The sequence below is a fragment of the Labeo rohita genome, chromosome 16 (genome assembly GCF_022985175.1).
Source record: "Labeo rohita strain BAU-BD-2019 chromosome 16, IGBB_LRoh.1.0, whole genome shotgun sequence".
Classification (NCBI taxonomy): domain Eukaryota; kingdom Metazoa; phylum Chordata; class Actinopteri; order Cypriniformes; family Cyprinidae; genus Labeo; species Labeo rohita.
The window spans coordinates 22,851,015-22,867,520 of NC_066884.1; the positions used below are offsets into that span (position 1 = coordinate 22,851,015).

The 16,506-nt window shown below is 35.5% G+C and overlaps 1 protein-coding gene across 1 annotated transcript; it reads left to right on the plus strand.

Moving 5' to 3' along the window:
* The first annotated feature begins 1,946 nt into the window (after positions 1-1,946).
* On the plus strand, positions 1,947-10,694 carry p3h3 (prolyl 3-hydroxylase 3). The gene is made up of 16 exons (XM_051130473.1): positions 1,947-2,270; positions 2,487-2,671; positions 2,775-2,933; positions 4,092-4,278; positions 4,494-4,625; positions 6,230-6,372; positions 6,542-6,631; positions 6,739-6,791; positions 6,874-6,953; positions 7,044-7,171; positions 7,303-7,398; positions 7,505-7,655; positions 7,763-7,880; positions 8,266-8,341; positions 10,098-10,238; positions 10,315-10,694. The coding sequence occupies exons 1-16, from the start codon at positions 1,982-1,984 to the stop codon at positions 10,480-10,482; spliced, it is 2,196 nt and encodes a 731-aa protein (XP_050986430.1). The 5' UTR covers positions 1,947-1,981; the 3' UTR covers positions 10,483-10,694.
* The last annotated feature ends 5,812 nt before the right edge of the window (positions 10,695-16,506 follow it).

A 16,506-nucleotide genomic window follows, 5' to 3' on the forward strand; every position in this document is an offset into this window, starting at 1 on the left:
CCGTAAAGCGCCAAAAATGCGCACAGGAATTTTACAATCCTAATTAAATTTTGACTTTCAAATAAGCACACTAGTGTGACGTATTTCCTTTAAGAGTTAAATGATCTTTTACTGCAGCATAGTAATCTTGGCGTAACAAATACTTTCTTTAGCAGTTCACCACTGAGGAGAAACAATAAGCCTTTTTTGTGAATTCTCGTGTATTTTGAGTATTACGGTAACATGGAAGCCATGACAGTTGTCAAAATGAGAAAGCGGAAATTTTTACCTCATGTAAATAACAATACTGGCCTCCTGCGACTGGGAGTATAAGTGCGCGCAAAAGTGCAAATAAAGTGTGTGATGTATCACATGGGTGATGTTGCTTACGACTGCTGATTATCCTGTATTTGGATGTTTTCCTAACAGATTTAGATTATAAAAGTTGCTTACGATTGTTGGTTATCCTGTATTTGGATGTTATCATAATAGATTTAGCCTATATATATATATATATATATATATATATATATATGTGTGTGTGTGTGTGTGTACTTGTTTTTGCTACATTGGATATCCCCACAAGGATAGTAAAACCTGAAATTTTTGACATTGTGGGGACTGGCTTGAGGTCCCCATGGGTACAAAAGTGAATAAATCATACAGAATGAGTTTTTTTGAGAAAAGAAAAAATGCAGAAAGTTTTCTGTAAAGGTTAGGTTTAGTGGTAGGGTTAGGGTAAGGGGATAGAAAATACAGTGTGGAGAGTATAAAAACCATTGCACCTATGGAGAGTCCCCACAAGGGTAATAAACCAGACATGTGTGTGTGTGTGTATGTACATTATATATATATATATATATATATATATATATATGTGTGTGTGTGTATATATATATATATATATATAATATGCATTTATAGTAAGTACATAACTATAACAATATCAAAAATAGAGGGCAAAATATAAAAAATAATACAAGGAAGAAAATAAAATAAATAAACAAACAAAAATAAATAAATAACATAAAACAGAGGTGGGGGGAGGTTAGGCTGACTTTTTTTTTATTTAATTTTATTTTTATTATTATTATTATTTTTTTAAGTAAGAATTATAATAAATATATCCACCTTTTTCTTCCTGTAAGAGTTGGCGTGGCCATATGTACATTTTAATGGTCTGGCTTCTGGTCTCATGGTGTCCAGCTATTTTTAGCTGTACAAAACAGCTCGTTTTGCTGCTTGATATTGCAAATTGGTTTGCCTTACCATGTTATTTAGTGTATTCTCTTAATTATAAACATACTGGCTTGTAGTGCAAACAGTTTTACCGTTTACTGCATGTTGTTATTGTTCTTAGTTATTACATTAGTCTCACCCATAGGCTTACTGTCATTATTTAAAATATAAACAAAACAAATAAAGTAATTATAATACTTGAAGTATTCCTAGCAACACATATGTTACCTTCTAACTAAATGAGGGCATATCACATTATGTTGTTTTTACATAAGCTAATTATGCTTGCAACAAGCTAATGCAAACCCTATACCCGTTCACACCAAGAACGTCTTAAAGGAACGTGCTGCAGTTTTGTAGTGTGCCGCTTTAGAGGCTCGAGGTCTAAGTCTGGGTTCTGATTGGCTGTCAGGATTGTATCGTTTATCAGCTGGAAACAAATCGTTCTAAAAGTTATTCCAACAATATTAGAATTTTTAAAGAGTATTTAGAATATTTTTAAATAAAAGCCATTATTTACTAATAAAATAATGTAAATGTTCACAAGGGACACTTTTTAACGTAGTTATTTATGTAAGTAATTATATAGTTAAGTTTATAAATATGTTAGAAATACAAAAAAATGTTTGTTTTTTTTGTGCCCTCATACAGACACATTAGTTTTCCTCTCTAGTGCTGGATGTTTCTCGCTGCCAGGCACGTATTCCCTCATTCCTCTGTGTGACCTCCTCCCTCCTCACATCCCAACTACAGCCGCTGCACTATGGCGCTACACTCAAACACAAGCCCTGTATACGTGGCGTTCCTCTTTATTCTTAACTATGTGTTTATAACTGCAGGCAGCGGACTATCTTCAGAGAGCTCCTCCGGACTTTTAACCCCTTACGATGAGCTCTACTACCGCGGGGTTCGGGCGTATTTTAGGGAGGATTGGGAGCGCGCAGCGGAGTTCCTGGAGAAATCCATTTCCACGCGAGACAAGCTCCTGCGGACCAGACGAAAATGTCACGACGAGTGTTTAACAGCAGGAGATGACAGAATCTCCAAACTAGGTAACTCAGAAGTTTTTGTACAGATGCACAGAGTGTATGTCCGCAATCTCAATCTCAGTGTGCGAGTGTTTAAATGACCTGGAGTAACTCATTCATTTACAATGCTTGACAGAGTACAGTACTAGTAAAAATCATGCTCTGCAAACTGGAGACTGGAGTTTCCATGACTTATCCAGTTCAGTGCATGTTAATGCATGTTTGTGTGTGTGTGTGTAGACAAAGAGGATTTTACTCTCTGGGACCTGGGGATACTAGACTGGATCCAGGTGCGGGCTGAGTGTGTGAGGTTCTGTATGGGACGAAGCGTCTCTCCTGCTGCTCTGCTCCCGGTATCTTCAGACATTGAGTATGAATTTGGAACACGCAACCCTTACAACTACCTGCAAGTCACCTACTACAAGGTAAAATGACCAATCATGGTATTTAAATGTGAAATCAGGCAACACACCTGGAAGCTAGCCTGCTGTTTTGTGAGTTTAAACTCCCTCTTTCGCTGTTATACAGTTGGATAAAATGGCCAAAGCAGCTTCAGCTGCTCACACGTTCTTTGTGGCCAATCCGAGTCACCTGGAGATGAGAAACAACATTGAGAAGTACAGGAGATTGTTAGGAGTGAAAGAAGAATCCTTCCAGGACAGAGAGAGAGAGCAGGAGCAACACTGGGTAAGTTCAACAGTTTTTAACCTCGGCTCTTGATGCATTGTTTTTTTCCTTCTGAAGTATCAGTGAGTGTTTGAACCTCCTGTAATAGTTGGATATGAGTCTCTCAGTTGTCCTCAGTGTGAAAAGATGGATCTCAAAATCATACAAACGTTGTTAGAAAGGGTTCAAACACACAAAAACTGAAAAAAACAAAGAATTTGTGGAACCTGAAGGATTTTTCTGAAGAACAGCAGGTAGTTTAACTGTTCAGGACAAACCTGGGACTCATGCATAACTATCACTAAACAAAAACAACAACACAGTATTAAGAATCAAGTGTATGTAAACTTTTGAATGGAGTAATTTTTTATAAATTCAACTTTTTTTTTTCTTTTGTGAGCTATTTGTAAACATCTTTTATGTGAAATATCCTATTCAGGTCAGTACTAAATAAAAAATAACATGCATTTTGTATGATCCCGCTTACTTTTGTAAAATAATGAACATTTTGCAGATTCTGCAAGGTGTATGTAAACAATGAATGAAAAATGTAGCTTTCAGTTATTTATGACAGGTTTAAGAAATGTTTTCTTAAGTAACTGTTTTGTGTCTGTTTAGTATAGATTAAAATAAGTCAAAGTGATACTTATTAGAATTATAATGAAACAAAGGTAGGAAAAATAAGATAAAGCTTCAGTCTACACCTACAGGCTTCAGTCATTTTCAGTTAATATGTAATATTTGTTATAATTCTGTATGTGTTTATTATGGAAAATTGTGTAAGAGGACGAAAATAAATTTTAAAGATGATGATAAATAATACTAAAATAACTCTTGCAAATGTCACTACAAAAAAAATAGTGTTAATTGAATTGCATGTGCTCAGTGCGCATACTCTTGTCTGAGCAGCTCTCATAACTGTTGGCAGTGTAATTGCATTGTTGCAAATCATAATAGTTATGTTGGTTTCTAGTGTGTTGTGTAGGGTGTTATTTTGGCAGTTTCTACCCACATTGACCGAACAGTCGTTTGTCTTTGAGACACATATCTGGACAATGTCCATTTCTGTGAATTATATACTTGTTCTACACCTCACTGTCCTCACTCTTTTTAAGTTAACCACAATAGCCTTCCTGTGTATCATCTTCACATCCTTTTGTAATGTGTATAATTGTTTAGGAGATGTACGATGCAGCTCTCATGGCTGAGAGTTTGTCTGATTGGGTGAAGGCGGTGAAGAAGTGGAAGGAGTGTGTGAATGAGACGCTCAAGCAGACAGAAGACTGCAGAGCTCAATGTGTGATGGTGACACGGGTCATTCCAGAGGAGCCAGACACCGTTCAGGGTGCTTATGAGAGAGCTGCAGGTGAAAAAGAATGATTATTTACCAAGTCTTATCAAGTTATTGCAGCCACTATTAATAGTGTAACATTAGATTATTTCAGGAAATAGTTAAACTCCAATCTAATTTGCAAATAATTGACTTGCTTATCAACAGAACAGTTGAAATAGTGTGTTGCACCATTATGACATATAATTATATAACGGTTCAGTGAATTCAGTGTTTCTCTGTTTCTTCAGACCTCTCTCTCTCCTTGCTGTCATGCAAACAGATGTGTGTGACCTTAGTATCAACGCGACCTGGAAGGGTTTCTGCTCTGGAGGACTTCCTGCCCTTACAGCTCGAGCACCTACATATTGCACAGTTCAAAGGTCAGATGTCATTAAGCACTGATGTTTCCTACCAGTGTTTATTATTCACAAATCATTTATTATTTTCTTTTCTTTATTTCTTTATTTTTTTTCTTTATTTTGAAAATATTTATTTTGTTTCCTATTCAAAACATAATTCCACTTGGTTGAATAAAGCATATAGGGCCCTATAATTTCCACAATGCAGAAAACGTGGATGGGATGGGGGAATCCAGTGATAAAAATGGACTTTACTGTATAACATGGAATGTCACGGAATTTGCCAAATTTTGGATGAATAAATCAAAAGTAGGTCAGTTCAGTTAAATCAAAATGAACTAGTGTTTGTATATATAAAACCGCCAAGTACTGTTTTCAGCCTCTGCTGCCTCAATATATGAGTACATGAACACATAAACATCTCTAGACCCCTTACCCCTTAAATCTCTAGAACTGCTGTGAGAGTCACTTCATGAGCATTTTACTAATTCTTGTAAGAAAAAACAACCATCATACAAACAGAAACTTAAAAAATGTGGTTTAATTTGAACAAACTGTGACATATTTTAAGAAATATTTTATTTATATATTTTAATACACTTTTTTATAAAAATGAATTATTTAGAGATGCTTTTGATTATTCAAGTTTGATGAAACCACTACAGTGGAATTCAGAAAATTAATGTAAAACAAAAAATTGTACAAATAAAACTAAAACAAAATGTATTCATTAGAGCCTTAAAAATGTAATTTTTGTTAATCGTTTAATAAATTGATGTTAAATTGTGTAAGTTTCAAGATTTAAATTAATTAGACATGCTTTTTGATTAATACAATTGAATTTAACCACTGAACCACAGAGTCTAGAAAATTAAAACAGAATCCAGAAAAATTAAAAAGGAAAAAATTAAAAGGAAAAAATACATCAACACAATGGTTCCCTTATAATGCATGATATAACTTAAATTTGCAATTTTATTTTATTTATTGTTATTTTTATCTTTATAGGTTTTATTTCTAATTTCTGATCTGTATACAATTTTAATACTGGTGTCAAAAACACTAACATTCTATATATTCTCTAACATTTTTTAATAGTATTTATTAATATTTTGAATGAGCTTTTTAAATATAATTTCATTTTAATTTTAGTTTGTTTTAGTTTAATTTTATGTTTTTAGCATTTTCATTAGTATGCATATTTCTGTTTTGATTTGGCTTTAAATTAATATTCTTTTTTACTAATGTTTGTACTTAAAACTTATTTTATTTCAGTTAGTTGCCAAGGTAAAATTTATATTTTTTTGTTTGTTAAGTTAAAGCTTTTCATCTAATATTTATTTACTTATATTATTATTTATTTAATCCCCCCTCCCATTTATAAAATGATAAAAAATTATTTTTGATAAGCGTTGGCTTATAATATATATATATATATAGTGGTGAATTGGTGCTGTTAATTGTTCTCAAGTTCTGATCACTGTTGGAGTACATCAATAAAAAAAAAAATAGACTGTTTGTGACTTAAATATTCAGATTTGATCAAAAGTGGTGCTTGGCCTGAAAAGTTTGAGAACCACTGCATTAACAAAACATGGTTGTAACCTCTCTTTGGTGTCTTGCAGCTGGTGACCTGAAGGGGGCGGTAGAGACCCTGCGCTCCTTGCTGCTCTTTTACCCCACAGATTCAGACTCCCTTAGTAATCTGGAGCTCTACACTCAGACTCTAGAGGGCGACACAGAGGCTCAAGAAACAGGCCCCATGCAGGTATTATAAACAGACTGGTAGAGAAACTATGACACATGGGAGATGGATAGAAAGAATAATGTGTGCATTTATAGGAGAGTCTGTCTATTAGATGGATGGATGAATAAATGAGTCAATGCCTCAGATCAATACAGACTTTAAATGACCACTCCATCTTTCTTTCTCAAAGGAAATTGCCAAGTATATCAGCAGAGCATTGCAGGAGAAGAGACTGCTTTACTTTGGGATGGCAAACTTGGACTTTAAATTCAGTGACCCGGTACATCCCCTTATGCTGCTGCCAGGCTTTTTTCACCTCTCACCTTTTGTTCTAACTTTCTGAAACTAGCCAAAAAAGGCCTCAGTCTCACTCTCTGTCCCCATCAGGATCTGTGGACACCTGAAGACATTGTGCCCGAATCTCTGCGAGAAACCTGGAGGTGAGACATGGAAATAGAAAAATGATAAAAAGAAACTGGTGAAATAAATTTCCAAGCAGGTTCAATTTTTTCTTCTTCACAGAGAAGAGAAAGAGAAACTTCATGAGAAACTGAAGCAGGGTGGGAAAGTCGAAGAAGTGGATGAAAGTGGATTTTATGCAGGTATGAGCACTGTATATATATATACACATTCGACAATAAAGGCTTTATTTTTTTTAATATGCATTTATGTCTTTTCTACTTTTGATTCAGGTGGTCCTATTCCTGTGGTTGGCGTAACAGTCACTATGGACGATCAGGGCCTGAATGGGTCCAACCGTGTGGTTTTGGATGGAGTTTTATCCCAATCTGAATGTGATCGCGTGATGCAGCTTGCTACGGTGAGCTTTTCAGTAATCATCCAGAAATCTGCCATTTGAATTACTGTTGCGATCAGTGCAATGTCAGTTCAGCCTCCTAACAGAAAGCAGCTGAAAGAAACTCAAATCACATGTGCATGTGTTGATGATAGGTTGCCGCATCAGTGGGTGATGGTTACCGGGGGCGACGTTCTCCTCACACGCCGCATGAGAAGTTTGAGGGTTTGACTGTTCTCAGAGCACTTAAGGTAAAATATTACTCATTCGTGACACAAACTAGAATGAGTCATAAAATTATAGACATTTTCACCACGTATACCCTAGGCATTAAATTAGAAAATATCTGTTTTCCAGTTGGCTCAGGATGGGCTGGTTAAACAATCAGATGCCAGGCTGTTACATGAGATCGGGGAGACTGTAAGAACTCTGATGGATTCGTATTTCAGAAGCCACTCTATTCTGTACTTTGCTTACACACATTTGGTGTGCCGCTCCGCAATCCCAGGTACAAATTTATATAGTGCTCTAACAGGAACAGTCATTCACACATAAGCATGCATTATTAACATGGTTAACATCTCGCTTGGTACATATATGACTTTGTGCGTGAAGGACATCAGGAAGGGCGATTGGATCTTTCTCACCCAGTTCATGTGGATAACTGCATCCTGGAGCCAGAAACCAGGCAGTGCTGGAGAGAATCTCCAGCTTTCACTCATCGAGATCTCAGGTGCCTTCATTTGCATATGTTGTTTTCAGTGATTCACTAAGTTCAGAAGATTTAAAGTTCATATGATGAACGACAGACTGTGGTAAAAATTCAGAATAGGATTTCAAGCTTCTCACACAAAATTAGTACACATTTTAGACAAATTAATGCTGTGAAGTGTATACAAACACTGCTTTAAAAAATCCCTTCCTGCTAACTTTCTGTTGGGAATAATTATGCAACATTTGATGGTATGAGGTGTTGATTTTTATGAATCCAACATATTCTATACTGAGCCTCATTTGAATAGAAAGGAGACATGTTTTATCTGTAAAATCTGTAAAATGACTGACATTGTTTTTATGAAGAAAAAAATATGATTTTGTTTCTCTTGTTGCCTTTGCAGTGCAGTTCTTTACCTGAATGATGATTTTGAAGGAGGTGAATTCTTTTTCGCTGATCGAGATGCCAAAACAGTCACGGTAAGATTCATTTGCCAGTAGTCACTCCATTTTTTTTTCTCATAGTTAGTTCCATATTTATAAGTTTCAAATAAGCTACATCTAAAACTTGTAAGAATGCAATAAACTCTTCCGTATAACATTAAAAATGATAGGTCTTCCTTTTACATTTCTTAACTAGATGAGTAAAGTTTGAGAACAAACTTTGAAGTTGTCTTGAGAAACCCTACCCTGAAGCAGTTGTAAAAGCTTGAAATTTGAAAGTTTACAGATAAGAGAGATGCTGATAGCATGTGATTAGCATGTCGCTAGGAAGTTTTTAGCATGACTAGCATGTTGTTAACATGTTGTGAACATGCAGCATCTTATAACATGATTAACATGTTTTAGCATGTTAACATGTTGCTAGCAAGATTCTAACATGATTATCATATTTTAAAATGTTTTAATAAGATTAGCATGTTTTAACACGATTAGCCTGGTTTTAGCATGGTTAGCATGTTAACATGCTTCTAGCATGGCTAACATGTTTCTAACATAGTTAACATGTTAGCATGTTTTAACATGATTTGCATCTTGCTAGCATGTTATTAGCATGTTGTTAGCCTGTTTTTAACATGTTTAAACATGATTAGCATGTTTCCACTATGATTAGTATGTTGTTAGCATGTTGGTTGCATGTTTTAACATGCTTAGTATGTTGTTAGCATGTTATTAGCACGTTTCCAACATGATTTGCATGTTGCCAGCATGTTTTAGCATAGTTGGCATGTTGTTAGCATGTTTTAACATGATTAGCATGTTATTTACCATATTTCCAACATGATTAGCATGTTAACATGTTTTTTTTAACATGATAGGCATGTTGCTAGCATGATTTAACATAATTACTTTTTTGCTAGCTTGTTTCTAGCATGAATAGCATGTTGGAGGAGGAGATACAGATACAGATGTTGTCTCAGAAGAAGAAAAAAATGCTGATTCATTAAAAAACAGCTGAAAACCAGTTAAAACCAGTTTGCTGATGTAGCAAAAAAACAAAAAACAGTTAATAACAACAAGAAAAAAACAGCTAAAAATCAGGTGATACCAGCCTGAGTTGGTTGTGTAGTCTTAGCTCAGTTGAAAGTAGCTGGTTTAAGCTAGCTTGCTTGCTTTTAGCATGTCTTCCTGCCTGACCAGCTAAGACAAACCAAAAAGTGGCCAAAACAACTTTAAAATCAGCTTGGTAGACCAGCCAAAGCAGCCAACCAGCTTAGGCTAGTTTTAGCTGTTTTTTTCAGTAGCGAGTTGTTAAGCTTTGCTATAGACAATAGACAGCTTAAATACACTGCAAGTCTCACTGTACAAAAGTTTTCACCCCCTCAATTAATGTCTATGGGATTTTTGGTGGATTTGATAGACTGGTTTACAAAAACTGTAAGTGGGATCAGTTAGAAAAGATAAAACACACAAAGTCAAACCAGTCTGAAGGTCTGACCCAAGTTTGGTGGTGGTAACTTCAGAGGAGGAGATTATGTGTTTAAATTATGGCTTTGAAGAAAAGGAAACTTAAATAGTAGATCAGTAAGTTGCCATTCTTAATTTTTATAAATCTTAAATTATTATAGCCACCCAGAGTATGATTTTTGTATATGTAAATTTAGAATGCATTTTAACATGAAAGTTATTGTTTAAATAATGATTCGCCATACTCAGATTTCTCACACAAATTAATGCGTATGCATGATTGGTGAATACGATCCAGTCTCAGTATCTCTTTTTTTCTCTCTCCCAGGCAAGGGTTAAGCCAAAATGTGGGCGAATGGTTGGATTTACATCAGGACCTGTCAATCCCCATGGTGTTACAGCAGTAACAGCTGGTCGACGATGTGCATTGGCACTCTGGTTTACCGCTGAAAAGCACCACAGAGATATGGTGAGAAACTTAAAACTTTCAAGAGGAAAAGTGTTCAATGTATGTAAACTTACTCATATGTTTAACTTCATCTTAGGAACGTGAGGAAGCTGAAGAATTATGGGCGGCGGATGGAAAGAGTGTAGTAAAAGAGGACAAGGGTGATGGTGACAGCGCCGTAAGAACTGCCCGCAGTGGAAGAAGCCAAGGCAATAAGAAGAGCAAAGAGAGAGAAAGAGTGACAGGCAGGCGGGATGAGCTGTAAGAATGACAGATGAATGAGCCAATCAATGGACATCAAATGCCTCACTGCTAATTCACTGTCTCTGAACACTAGTTTATATTTATCCCAGACTGTTTTACATGTTTATGTCTGTATAAGTGTGAGAGTGTGTGTATGTTTGTGCCTTTGTTTCAGTATTAATTTTGAAATATAATTTTTTAATTCAAAGAATAAAGAAGCGGCGAATGGACTAATTATGTAGTTCAAGTTATGTAGTAATTTCTTCTTTTTCTTTATAATTCATATTTTATTAAGTACACCCGTCTCAAAAAATGAAAATTTGCTGTCATTTTACTCACCCTCAGGTCATCAAAGATGTAGATGTGTTTTTTCTTTAGAACAGATTTGGAGAAATTTTAGCGTTACATCACTATCTCACCAACGGATCCTCTACAGTGAATGGGTGCCGTCAGAATTAAGATGAAGATGTTTTTAACTTTAAATTCTTGCTTTCGGCTAAAATACAACTCCTTTAGCCATAATATTGCTTTTTTCAGTGAAAAAGGCATCTTGTCTGAATCAGGAGAGAAATATGCACAAATCAAGCACTGTTTACAAACAAAAATAGCCCAAAACACAGTTCTAAATAAATATGAAAGTGGATTTTGACATGAGAGGACAACAGGTCATGTACCTTTTCAACTAGAGTGTTGCTATTTGACCAGAAGCAATGGCTTGAAGTTAAAACACAATAATGACTCATTTGTGTCTTGTAAAAATCACTGATTTTCACTTTACACGATGAGTCATGTGGATTAATGTTGTTTTTATCAGATGTTTGAACTCTCATTCTGACGGCACCCATTCACTGCAGAGGATCCATTGGTGAGCAAGTGATGTAATGCTGAAGTTTTCCAAATCTGATCCACTAAAGAAACAAACTCATCTAAATCATACTCATCAAAATCTTTTGGGTGAACTATTTATTTAACTCATGTAAACACAAGGGCTGCCCTCAACTAGATTTTTCAACGAGATTTTCTATTAGTCACACGTTTATTAATAAACCGTATAAATCATAATAATGAGCATTTAATTGCCAACACAGCCTAATAAGAGCTCAAGCACACACAAAAATTATTGCCACAACGCACCAGCAGATATAATAATTATGAATGTGTCAGAGAAAAACAGCAGGGAGACTGTATTAACATTTTAATAATTTATTATAACTAGTGCTATAAATATACAACTAGTGCTTTCTTTGTTTTTGGCTTAAGAGATAAAGTCGGCGACACTGACTCGTCATCTCCGCGGTAGTGGATACGCCTTTATGCATGTTTCATACGGATCACATAATCTGAGAATTTTTTTTTTATTTGAATTAGTTCATTTAAAAGTAGACGTTTCACAGAGTTTCAAAGTTTTGCGCTCAAGTTCACAGAGACAGAGACGGCAGAAAATGCATAGGTTTGCTTTATTTTACAAAAGCACAACGTTTTGTTGTTGCTGATTTATTTTGCATGGCATGAGTCACCTCATGTTTTTTTCATGATACTGCATCCACACCACTAGGTGTCAATATAAATCCAAGACCACTGTCAAAGCGATCAACGCAACTGTGCGCACCTTTAATTTCTCATTAATTTATCGTTTCTCAGAATCAAAACCGAGACAAAAAAAGACAGAAGGTACAAGTGTATAATACATCTAGACAACAGAGAGGGAGGAGGGGAGGTGTTGACGTCCTGCGGTACATTAGCACTGATGGAACGAGTGAGAGAGAGAAAAAGAGGGTGGGGGAAAGAGAGATGGAGAGCGAGATTACAGATAATCCCTCATAAATGAGTGCATTTGTTTATGAATCTTACAAATCTCCCATTTAGAGTATGGAATAATAATCCAGGCAAGAAATCATGTAATCATTCAGACCCCGACTCCTCATCTCAATATGACACCCCTTCCATTAAACCCAAACCTGAATATCACTGACCCTCCTCTAATGCACCAAAAATCAGACTCTTGCCTTAATTATGCTGGTTACTGATCCTCTATACTTGAGTTAATCTACATTGCACTGTAAAATAGAGGATAGAATAACTAATGGGTCATAAGGTGTTAATATCATCCTATGCATCTGATACTCAGCAGGCCTGGAAAACAGTTAAGAGTTTAAGAGCAAAGCAGATGTATAGATGTACCTCTTAGGTAAATGACTAAGACCCTTCTGACCTGTTTCCATCGATGTTTGACTATTACCGAGATGCATTTATGAATAATCTCTTTCTCCCTCATGGTAACATATAACATTATGCAACATGTTGGTGTTGTGTGCAGGATTTTGTGCTGAGCTGGGGAGCATGGATATTAATAGTGATAATGGAGCGATGGTACGTTCTCATACATTTTAGCATGGTTTTTTTTAGAGTGAGACATTTGTTTAACCTGGATTTCTCAATGTAATCACACAGCTGTAGGTTTTTCATAGAGTGTCCATATTTAGCCAAATGACTGAGTCCTCTAGGACACTTTCTTTAGGAAACGTTAGACACACCAGGAATCACTGATTCTGTTTAAACCAATGAACAATGGCTATTTAATTTAAATGTACATAAAACGGTGGTGTTTTTCTGAAATGCACTGTCAAATTCCACTTTAATGTCCATTTACTTTCCAGTGATCTTTGTTTAAGTAAACATCACATGAGGAAGAGCTATGATTTACCATTGTAAGTGTGATAATGGTTTTATAACAGTTAAAGTCGGTGCTACTGATGCAGGAGCCGGCTTTCCTAATTTTTTAATGTTAAACAGTTTTTTGTGGATTAACTTAGACTAGTAATGTGCATTAACAAAGTAAATAAGAAGCAGACTTTAAAAAAAAACAAGATTGTTTTGAGAAACTTGGATTGAAGACAAAATATTACACTGTAAAAAACAATTTGTTGAGTCAAATTAAAATAATTTGTAACCTGGCTGCCTTAAAATTTTAAGTTCAGTCAACTCAAAAAATGTTTATTCAACTTGAAATGTTAAATTATACTAAGTGACAACTTATTTGAGTTGAATCAACTAAAAATTTTAAGGCAGCTGGGTTACTTACCCATCTGTTAAGTTTAGCAAACACAAATATCTAAGTTGTAACTTAGTACAACTTAACATTTCAAGTTGACTAAACTTATTTTAGTTGACTGAACTTAAAATTTTAAGGCAGCAAGGTAACAAATTATTTTAAGCTGACTCAACAAATTGTGTTTTTTTATTTTTTACAGTGTATCAGATACTTTTGCATTTTTTTTTCCTCCATTGACTAAAATATTTCCAAACACACCCACATAATACAAACTGCATCTCTAGACAATACACTGTAGTGATATTTTGTTCCAGAAAAAATTAGTTTTTGAATGAAATGGTTGAATGAATGATTCAATGACCCGTTCGCTAAATGTCACCACCTACTGGCGTAACAACATAAGAAATCCCCACCTCTAAAATACACAACAGTCTGAAACGCACAATCACAGACAGACAAAAAGTGATATAAGACCTGCGCCCGAAACTGAGAATTTCCGTACTATATAAAATGTGAAAAGCACTCCACATGAATAGAATGTCTGAATTCTTAGTACTTATGAAATAGTATGTGAGAAATACCCGGATGGTTTACTACTTTCTCAAGATTGGAACACCACTGGACCAATTTAGAGGATTGGAACACCAACAAATGTAGAGGACTGTAACTAACTGTTATACAATTTAAAAAAATAAATAAAATAAATATTTAAATATAAAATCTAACAAATATTTAAAGATCCACTGAAGTGCTTTAAGACATGCAGCATTATCCTGTGTTGACCAAATTTCAACTGAAACAGGAAGACAGGGCGGGACATATCAAACAGTCCTGCCCCTTTTTTAAAATAGCCAGTAGTGTTTTGTTTATATCACAGCTTAGGTTAGAGCCATTAAGCTTGGTAAAGCCACATTTAACATTCTGTGTAGAATTTGTGTGCACTCTGCGGCGGTTTGCGTGACACAAAGCGAAACCAGACTTCATTCGTCCCAACAGAATGCATATTTACCAAAGACTATAGAATATCCAAGACTTGTCACTTGTATAGTTTTGAATGGGGAACGATGCAACTCATTATCTTAATAAAAGAGCCAATCGTTGATTAGTAAAGTCAGTGCGTCACTGCAGCTGCCGTTAGAATTCACAGTTGCTATAGAAACGTGCGCTCAGTACTGCGCATGCGCACTGGCTGATCTCGCCTGAAAAATTTTTTTTTAATGCTATTGGAGAATAAGGAACAATATTTATGAGGCAATTGTTGTCAGAGTTCATTGGTGATTTCAAACATGAAATTTAATCGTAAGCTTGGTGAACAGTTTTGGTGAATTTGATGTTTCCCCAATCAAAGAGATAGGAGTTGCACTTGCCTGCCCAAGAGGTGTTTCAAAGATGGCCACCAAGTGAAATGACTTGCCTTAAAGGGACTTTGATAATTACACTGTGATATCCCCTATATAGTGCACTACGTGCCATTCACTGTACTGAAATTACAACTTCTGTAAAGAAGTGACCGATTTCAGCTGCAGATTCTGCGTCTATTTATCCACCTTTTTTTTTCAGTGCGGAAGTAAGCAGTTTTCTGGTAATGTGTTAGACTTCCTGTTCATAATCTGCCATAGAGAAATAACGTGAAGAATATTGAAGTGCCGTAAACGGTAAAACAGTTTGCACTACAAACTATTGTGTTCATAATTAAGATAATACATTAAATAATATGGTGTTTATCTGTAAAAAAAACATAGCTGGACGCGGATGAGACATTACATTTACAAATGGCCGGTGGATAGTGGATAGTGTCCTATCCACTATCCACCTTAAAAATAAGGTGGATAGTGTAGGGGCCGTGACACTTTGGATTCTAGAGAGCATTTGATTGAACAAAAAGTTTGATGAGAAGTTGAAGTGCGGGGTGATGTCATCAAAATAGTTGATCCACATTGGCAGAAGTTAGAGACTGTAAGTTTTGAATGCATATATCTTGTAAATGCAAATTTTGTCATTGTTTTGGAGCACACTATATAGATCACCTTAAGGCTAACATATTCATACTAAAAGCCAAAAAACTGATTTCATGGGGACTTTAACAACATACAACTTAAATAAACAGGTTGTGGTCTTCTGTTGTTTTATATTAATATATTATATATTTAAACTTTTTTTTTTTTTCATTTTCATCAAGACAATATATAGCATGTTTATTAAGCCATTTTCTTTGTGGATAGTGTTGGCTGATTCCACAATCTCAAAGATTTCAATTACTTTGTAGAGACATTTGCTCCCCATAAAGTACAGTAGGCAAAACCTGACCCTAACCCTAACCCACACACACACAGACGATCCTATATAAATGCACACATCTTAACTATACATTACAATCAAGGGCTTTTTACATGACACTGAACCTAATGCTGCACATAACCTTTTTTCGATGTTCATCCATGCAAAAGTAAACCACTCCCTTTTGTCCTAATAGAATATAATCCTTTTCACCCATGGGTCGCGTTGTCCCCCCTCCTTGCTAAATCGAGTGATGATTTTATCCACCACGCTGCGATGTTTTGTCTGCTTCAGCGAGGTGGGGGAGGACGAGTTATATTTATGATAATGATAGTTTGTCAGTTCTAAATCAGGACACTAAAATTTATTTAAGCAAAGCCTTAAATGTTCACAGGCTTTAAGCTCTTTTGCTGCACAGAATTCTTTCATTCCTCATGCATTTCTGTTCCTGAACTGTGTTAGTTATGTTTTGTTACAACAGTGTTCACGCTCTTAAGATTAAAACATAGTTTAAGCCTTCCACTCATCTCAAAGTATAAATATTCCTAATTTTGAAAGTTTCCAAAGTGTACGCAACACCAGCTCTCAGTGATCTGAAACCGCTCATCATTCCATACATAGAAATGTCTCTCCAGTCTGTTATTTACTGTTTTCAGCTTTTTTCCATCACAGTGACGTGTGAGAATGTTGTGGATGTTCTGTCTGCTCATTCATGAC